At 33.9% G+C, this 9232-nt stretch overlaps 1 protein-coding gene across 1 annotated transcript; it reads left to right on the top strand.

Moving 5' to 3' along the window:
- Positions 1-4626: 4626 nt before the first annotated feature.
- Positions 4627-5970, top strand: LOC110446757. The gene is made up of 3 exons (XM_021492056.1): positions 4627-4737; positions 5083-5247; positions 5693-5970. The coding sequence occupies exons 1-3, from the start codon at positions 4690-4692 to the stop codon at positions 5867-5869; spliced, it is 390 nt and encodes a 129-aa protein (XP_021347731.1). The 5' UTR covers positions 4627-4689; the 3' UTR covers positions 5870-5970.
- The last annotated feature ends 3262 nt before the right edge of the window (positions 5971-9232 follow it).

The following is a 9232-nucleotide window of genomic DNA, read 5'->3' as shown; positions in this document are numbered from 1 at the left end:
ATCATTGATTGGGGACATATAACTTTAAAGAATTCAGCGCCACAAAGAAATGTCCGTCGATGTGTTGATATAATATACCTTTGATTATCAGAACTTAACATGGCCTGAAGTTTGATTGCTCCCACGTTAATCCTGATCGGTAATATAGAGAAGTCTTGTGTACATTTCATCTCTTTTGTGATTATTTTCTGTGTACGAGATTTCGCTTCTGATATTATCTCAGGTGCTTTAAAACCGGAAGTACATACTCATTGATATAGCCTTGACAAAAAGAGTACATAGTTCTCATGTATTATATTTTTATTTTTAATATTTGATCTAGCCCACGCGGTATATTTACCTGGTATGTGGATTTGATTACCTGTTTTTATCACCGTTTAAGTGTTTACAAGTGCCCGTAAGTAATGTGTAAACAGGTGGCTATTGCGTTACCATCGATAGCGTCTTAATACAATCAAGTACTGAAAATACCACAATCCGAACGAGTGACCATTTTAAAACTATAATATAACAGTAGAAATGTTAAAAAATGAATAGAAAAATTACATTTGATTTTGAGATATTGAATCATATATTGTTTTAAACGGTAAAAATACACAAACCAAATAAGTGCCTCACTGAAGAAAAATGTCAAGTACGATGTTAATAACATGGTTTTAAATGATGTGAAGAACGTCAGGTTTAAAGGTGATAAACGATGGCGTTTGCAATATTATATACACTTCATGATGATTAAGTGAGCGTGAAAACCATTTTACGAAGAATGAAGGTGGATTACAGCCTACATATCTCTGTAAAAGACCCCCTCCTTCTCACGACCCAGGACACAGATCGATATACTGCATTATCGCGTATAATCTATCATAAACCTCGCGCCAGCATATTATATTGGCGAAGATATCTTATGTCGTCAAAATTCGCCCAAACATTAGGAGCTTTAATCAAAAGTAGTGGTCTTTATCTTGACATCAACAAGAATGGTATAAAAGTGGAGAATTTAATATAGATGATAGTTATCAGCGAAAAATCCATTTAATATATATGTTCTGTTGAAGGAGTATATCTTATAAGTAAGTCTGCTCGTACGTTTATAGTGGCGGTAAATGTTACTCATTTCACACTTGATATGCAATATTTATCGGCCACTTATATCAATAGGGGTCTAGAGTTAGGTAAACTTAAAATACTCTGTTCAATAAAAAATCAACTGCTTAAGTTCCTTATATTGCCAGGAACTGTTTTCCACATATTTATTCGTGTTTAAGGTATTCTGTAATTCTCGAAATTATGAAGCTTGATTTATTGATATACAGTGTGTTATAAAATTCATTTCTATATTACCTAGCCTCCCTCTAGTCACTCCTCTGTCAGGGCTTAGAGGGAGGTCAATCTGAAGTTAATTTTATCCAATCCCCAGGATTAACGTGGATGGACGGAGATAGTACTTTATTGTACAGGACGGTCCCGTTGATTACATATAAACCTACAGACCAATGACACCAAACTAAATTAAACTGGTGTTCTCACGGGGTTTCGTCCTTATCGTGGTTGTCATACTATTACCACAAAGGTAGACATGAACAAGTTTGGTGATATGCATTTAGCAGTAATTTATAAAAGTATTTTTTTAAACTAGAAGCCTTATTTCGTCGAATACCACAAGAATTTTTCCTTCATTGAGTACGATTTTCCAACCATTCATTACAGATCACTGAGTAATATATTTAATAACCTTTTATATTATGAAGGTAATTTAATAGTGTTACCATTTATCCTCCGTGTCGTGTACCTTAGAAAGAATATTTACAATCGTTCTGTTCGGTACATTTTTTTTCTCACGAAGTTGTTGATGAATTAAACTACGTCCTTTCCGGCACAGTAGGTCAATTTGATAAGTTTATATCTACAACTACATAGTGTTGTAATAAGACATCTGTTTGATTAGGACATTCAGTATACGGATTACAGTTGGTAATTCCTAAATTATTGTTCCTTCCGACACGAATCGATGGTTGATTATGGTCGTGAAAAGAGCTCAGATATAAGAACAATATTCTAGGATAGTGAAAGTGACAGATTGCAATATCAATATTGATAATAGTATGAAACAATTAACGTTTCTGACAGTCATCTCTACTGATTCCAGCTTTTTTCCGACATTTCAGTATATGTGAAGACGAGTTTATGTATATTGTTTCTATATCCAAATTCAATTTTTCAATTTACATAGCAGTATGCCGTAGCCATACCAATATCAATTTACATATAGAGCAACAGGCTACAGATGTTGCTACAGCTACGCGATGTTTAAACAAATGGTATAAATCTAAAAGTCAGAATGGCTTATTCTTGTGTCAATGAGCGTCATTAACTTATTCACCCCTGTAGACACATTTGGACTCTTCCAATTCAAAGGTTGGAATAGTTCATTATAAATGTTCAGGGGTGAATGATCATTATATCTAATTTTGCAACCATGTTCTTGTTTGTTCGTTTAAAAGTCTCAGTCTCGTGAAAGTGACAAGTCATTTCTCAATCATCTGAAAATTATGTAATTCTGGAACGAACGTTTCTGGATTAGTGAGGTTCTACGCTATATGTACAATTCGTGATACAGTAAAACCCGCTTCACGAACTCTAAATACATGTAGATATTCCCGATAAAGGCATATTATCAAAAGTCATGCACTTTAGATATCAACCTTTTACGTATTAAACCGAGAGAAAAATCCACAGCACATTCAACAAACAAACATAAGTCCTATGAGATTAGTGAGTTGGACCTAAGTTCAGTACAAACATATATTTAAATTGCAGTATGATCGAGCGGTTATTCGAAATATAGCCCCCATTCAAATACCAGTATCTTCTCTATAGTTATCGCGTGGTCGATAGCCCTGGTGCATTTTAATGGATAATAGGCAATTACCTCTTTGGGGAAATTCTCGCCAAGGATTTTTTAGTCAATATTGAAATAGTTCAACAGTTATTAATTGCTGCAATTGCTTCCATGAAAATGTTTCGCACGGTTTCAAATACAAAACGCAACTTACCATCTAGACAAACGCCACACAAAGTGTTGTCAAACTAGACCAAAGACACACTAAGTGTAGTCAATCTTGACCAAAGGCACACTGAGTGTAGTCAATCTACACAAAAAAACACACTAAGCGTAGTCGAACTAGACCAAAAACACACTAAGTGAAGTCAATCTAGACCAAAGACACACTAAGTGAAGTCAATCTAGACCAAAGACACACTAAGTGTAGTCAAACTAGACCAAAGACACACTAAGTGTAGTCAATCTAGACCAAAGACATGCTTAGTGTAGTCAAACTAGACCACACACACACTAAGCGTAGTCAATCTAGACCAAAGACATGATTAGTGTAGTCAAACTTGACCAATGACATGCTAAGTGTAGTCAATCTAGACCAAAGACATGCTTAGTGTAGTCAATCTAGACCAAAGACACACTAAGTGTAGTCAATCTAGACCAAAGACACACTAAGTGTAGTCAATCTAGACCAAAGACACACTAAATGTAGTCAATCTAGACCAAAGACACACTAAGTGTAGTCAATCTAGACCAAAACCACACTAAATGTAGTCAATCTAGACCAAAAACATGATCAATGTAGTCAACCTAGACCAAAAACATGCTAAGCGTAGTCAAACAAGACTAATGACATGTTATGATGCTATGGTGTTAGCTGTATGCACCTAGCTGCCTATTACTTTGCATGCGTAATCATTACATCGATTTTTGTAATGTAAGGTAATGATACATCAGACATCTATCTGTCAAAATTTTTAAAGTCTGGTGTCAGGGCCAGAGGAAACTCGGGCTTTGTAATGGTGAGTACCGGTCATCAGCCTGCTACAGCACTAACTTGGCAAAGCGATAATGAAGATTCTCGTTCGTTTGCCTTCTTGTGACGCGCAATGTAAAGTACTGCAAATAACATCAGCGTAGTTTTCAGTAGGGGATACCATTTGTTAAAGTTTTACTTTGTTAAAGTATGTCTTTCCTAATTCTACTGCATCCCCTACTTTTGCTATGCAAATTGAAGGATGGGCTGGGGATGGATGCTTCGGACGATAACGACCCAATAAAGAGGAAACAATACCATGCATAAACGTGCTCTTTTTACCGTGCATAAATGTCACGTTTTAACCTATAATAATTTAAATAAAAAGATTTGATAGAATTGTTTTCTTCAAATGATGATAGATTTTATCATCAGTAGTGAATTATACTGGTTCTGATATCAACGCTTACTGTAATAGGTATCTTCTACAATATAAAGCCCATAAGGTTTTCAGAATGTAACAGAAAACAAAAAGATAACGTATGGACTATATTGCCGTAGTGTACGCAGGTGCAAACCAACTATTGTTAACATCTTGAAGCAGAGACATATAACGCCATGTAGTATAAACGTCTCTGCTTGAAGCAGTATTATTAATAGATCAATTAAAAATCACTAAATCGTCATTTCTCTTCAAAGACTATGTAGCAAATGGAGACAATACAAGTGTGTTGACCGTCTGGAAGTATAATCAAGGTCGGCGACACGTTTGTTACTATGATAGGAAATCATTTACACGATAAGACAGAGGTCAATACTTTCCTGATAAGGCAGTAGATACCTGCGACCTTCCTTACAAACTAAGCCACGCTTCACAATGGTTAACACTTCCTTTTTTGTCCTGGGCATCGCCTTCCTGGCTCAGGTTAGTAAGATGTTTTATATATTTTATTGTGTGAAGACTACATAGAATTGTTGACAGGAAAATGAAAACTAGAGGCGTCTGTATAAGAAGTTCTGTCCTTGCCGATTTTTTATGTTCGTGTACTGTAAGTTGGTACAGTAAGATATTCTATGTTTAATATTGTATTGCCTTAGTTAGGTAAGTATTTCGCTTGCTGTATTTAAGTAATATCACCAAGATTGCGGCCAATTCTTTGTCTTTTTTCTGTATATAAATGGTGCGTTGAGGTGTCCAATAAAATTTAGTTTTGATTAAGATATACAGTTGAACAAATGTCTTTATGATTATTTTCCTATTACAACACAGACGGCCCTGTGTCTTGACTTCGCCGGCGACATTGGGTTTGGTGGTGGTATTGGTGGTCCAGCAACTCATCCTGATGGAGTTATCCATGGGGATACTTTGGTCGTGGACAACTGTGACCCCAATGACCTCAACTCTTGTGGAGATGGCAAGTGTTGCGTAAAAGAGGTACCCCATTTTTATGATTTATTCCACAACCGATGGTGAATTCCAGTAATAGAAACAGGTTTTGCATATAGGATTCGAAAACAAGTATAAAGTACTTCTGTTAATCCGTTTCCTATTTTGTAAAATGGCGATTGGACGGCACTGACTTATATTATATACATATAGATATAAGTATATTGAAGAGAAGAGGATGGAGGTGGAAGGAGGGAAAGAGGTGCAAAAGTTATTTTTTACGAAAATGTTGTTGATGGTAAAATATAAAGCAGAGTAAATTTATTGCGTTATGGGAGGAAAAACGGGTTGAACAGGATTTAATTGCAAATCTGGCTATCTGGTCAATTGACGTCCCTATAAGAGATTTTTTGTCCTCCATGGTGTTTACGGACTGGCAACCTTCTACTTGCTGTAGATGATCATTAAGTAATTTTCCCGCGTTCGTTTACAGGGTATGATGTACATTCCTGAGGCCCCGGGACCAAAGCCTGCATATCGACTAAGCTGTAGGCCCATGGCCATGGAGGGTCATTTTTGTATGGCTACCAAAACGACGGAGATGTGCCCGTGTGTTACCGGTCTCACCTGTAAAACAACGCTAGGTTCCTTCGGTCACTGTCATCAATAGATGTTAATTGACATAAATTAAAGCTTCTGAAATGAAACAGATGTGTGTTCTTTAACTATTTCCAAAAAAGGCCCTTGTTTATTAAAAATATGTGAACTATGTGAAAATTTTGTGTTTGTTTATTACGTTTTTGCTTTTATTTCTCATCTCTGAATGAAATTATTATGAAAGTATTAAGATAATATCATCAAAATCTAGTTTAAATAAACAAAAAAGATCTAAAGTATTCTAAACTTACATAATTGCGGTTGAATCATGATAGCTGTACTACAGAAGAGTCACTTTAGACTTGTAATGAGTGAAGTACAATATATGAATTTAAATATCGAAATAAGATTGAACGCGACTTTCTTTATAAAAAAAATATATTGAACTAACTTCCCAAATATTTAGATTTTGTATTGTAAAATGTTGCAGACACCTGTCAATTTCACAGATTACATAGCCGATGATTCATATACAGAGACGTTTTGTTCTGCCTAGCTGAGCTTGGTTTTTGATTTATCAAATGGACCAAATAGGTAATTGATATGATATATTCAGCTATATCAAATCCCCTATACTTCCAAATATAAACTTTGGTCCCTTGCTATATTAGTATATCTTTTGTGTATATCCTTATTATTGCATTCAAGAGGAAGACGAATTTTTTAAGATCTTTTAACCTGTTGTAATCCCATAGATATTTTGCAAATAAAATATTTTTAAATCACAAATCCAGTAAATAGAGAAGACAATTTTGTTAAATCTTCTCTGTAGTTGGTTGGTAATGGCTGAGCCAAATTAAAATTAATTAAAATAGTTCTTTAAATAAAGTAGATATTATTGAGCTGAGTCAGGTAAACCTCCCAAATACCACAGACATTGATTATAAACTAGTTAGTGTACAATTAATACCGAATGTAATCAGACATTTCCACAAAATATGTTCCTAGTGTTTAATGAATGTCAATCAAATTCATAAAACGAATTCTCTATAATTTGTGGACTATGATAACGATTAATTATAGCGCGGTAAGTGAGTCACAGTTCTGCACACATAAAAAAAGAAACTTTGCACACCCAAAAAATAAACAAAGTTTTGCTTCTTTATAATATTAAATCTTAATGTAATTCCTGAAGTAATCAATGTTCAGAGTAATTAAGTGTGTTGAAACTCAATTGACTGTGCTAGGCTTGATTGGACGTCTTGTATGCTAAAATGTTAAAACTTTCTATTCCGTGAAACAAATAACTGGTATATTTAAAAAATAGAAAAATGACTAATTGTCTTCTCATTGAATGTTTGAAAAAATGCAAATGTAAATAAGATTATATTATATACCGTAAATTGTCTCTTTCTATCATTACTTATGACACGGAATTATACTTGCTATCTAAGTCCATGCTTATGGTGAATTTTCTAATAACTAATAATATCAGACTTGGATAGATTTAAACGCAGGGATGTATTTACGTACCTTAGAGAAAACAGTATAATTTTTATTGTTTACAAGATACCCATTTTACGCCAGAAAAGGAAGAATTGATAAGAAATGAATGGGGATATGATTGTTTGTTTAACTTGTTTAGATCAAATGCAGGAGGAGTGACAATCCTTTTGAGGAATAATTTCGAAACTAAAGTACATAGAGAAAAGAAAGATTCAACTGGTTATTCTTTTAGCATTAGACATTGAAATAGATGATTCCCACATTACTTTGATTAATATACATGGCCAAAACCAAGATAACCCAGATTTTTACAACAAGGTATCTGAAGCTATTGCATTGTTTTGTAATACTAAGGTTATTATTTGTGGTGATTTTAATCTAGTCTTAAAACCTGAGCTTGATTATGATAAAAACTATAAAAACTTAAATAACCCTCAGGCTAGAAACAAACTTTTGGAGATAATAGATCATTTTAATTTGGTTTATATTTTTAGAGAACACCATGAAGAGACTAGGAGATATACATGGAGGAAAAGTAATCCTATTAGACAAGCTCGTCTTGAATATTTTCTTATTCAGAAAATCTACTTTCTAGTGTCGATCTTTCAAGTGTAGATCCAGGTTATCGATCAGACCATTCGTTCCCTAAAATTACAATGAAAATAAATGAATTTAAGATGGGGGAGGGGCTTATGGAAAATGAATAATTCTTTATTACAAGATATAGAGTACTTAAATATTATAAACAATTGTATAGATAATGTTAAGAAACAATATTGTCTCCCAGTCTACAAAATAGATAACTTTGAAAATATATCAGACTCTGATTTACAATTTACTATAAATGATCAGCTATTTTTGGAAACTTTATTGATGGAAATCAGAGGAAAAACTGTTTCTTATTCCTCATATAGGAAAAAACAGCAAAATAATAGAGAAGATATTCTTAAGAAGTCAATAGCAGAGTTAGAGGCAGAGGGAGTAAATATAGAGGAATTAGAAAATAAGAAAAAAGAACTAGAAAACATTAGATTGCAAAAAGTTAAGGGGAGTATGATTCGTTCTAGAGCTACGTGGGTGGAGGAGGGGGAAACACCGACTAATTACTTCAGTTTAGAAAACACAAACTTTTCATCCAAAATTATACCCAAACTACATAAGGATAATGGTGAAATCTTGACGAGACAGGAAGATATATAGAAGGAAATGAGTAGCTTTTATAGGAAACTGTATGATTCTACATGTGATGTGCATGACATAAACTTAATGTTTTTCTTAGTGACTGTGAGGTACCGAAGCTGTCTCGGCTTGATTCTGATATGAGGAGGGAAATTACTTATGAGGAAGCTGGTAAAACATTAAAATACATGAAGAACAATAAAACTCAAGGGTCTGATGGGTTTACAACAGATTTTTTAAAATGTTTTTGGAGAAAATTAGGGCATTTTGTTGTTAGATCAATTAGTTATGGTTATCATAGAGGGGAATTATCTATAACTCAAAGGCATGGAATTATTACTTGTATACCAAAGGCAGATACACCCAGACATTTTATTTGCATTTGGAGGCCTATATCATTGTTAAATAACATTTACAATATTGCATCAGCTACTATGGCTTATAGGATTAGAATTGTTTTGAACAAGTTGATAGATAGTGATCAAACTGGTTTTCTTTCAGGGCGGTATATTGGTGTAAACACAAGGCTCATATATGATATAATGCAATATAACGAAGAAAATGATATTCCTGGAATGTTATTGACGTTAGATTTTGAGAAAGCGTTTGATTTAGTTTGTATTGATAAAGTCTTAAATTTCTTTGGATTTGGTAAAAGTATTTCATCTTGGGGTAAAACTGTACATAAAAATGCCTATTCAGTCATTAATAAGGGCGGTAAGTTGTCGTCTTCCATTAATATTAAACGAGG

Source organism: Mizuhopecten yessoensis, unplaced genomic scaffold (genome assembly GCF_002113885.1).
Source record: "Mizuhopecten yessoensis strain PY_sf001 unplaced genomic scaffold, ASM211388v2 scaffold2995, whole genome shotgun sequence".
Taxonomy (NCBI): domain Eukaryota; kingdom Metazoa; phylum Mollusca; class Bivalvia; order Pectinida; family Pectinidae; genus Mizuhopecten; species Mizuhopecten yessoensis.
Note: the sequence above shows the minus strand (reverse complement) of the source record. Positions and strands in the feature narration are given on the sequence as shown.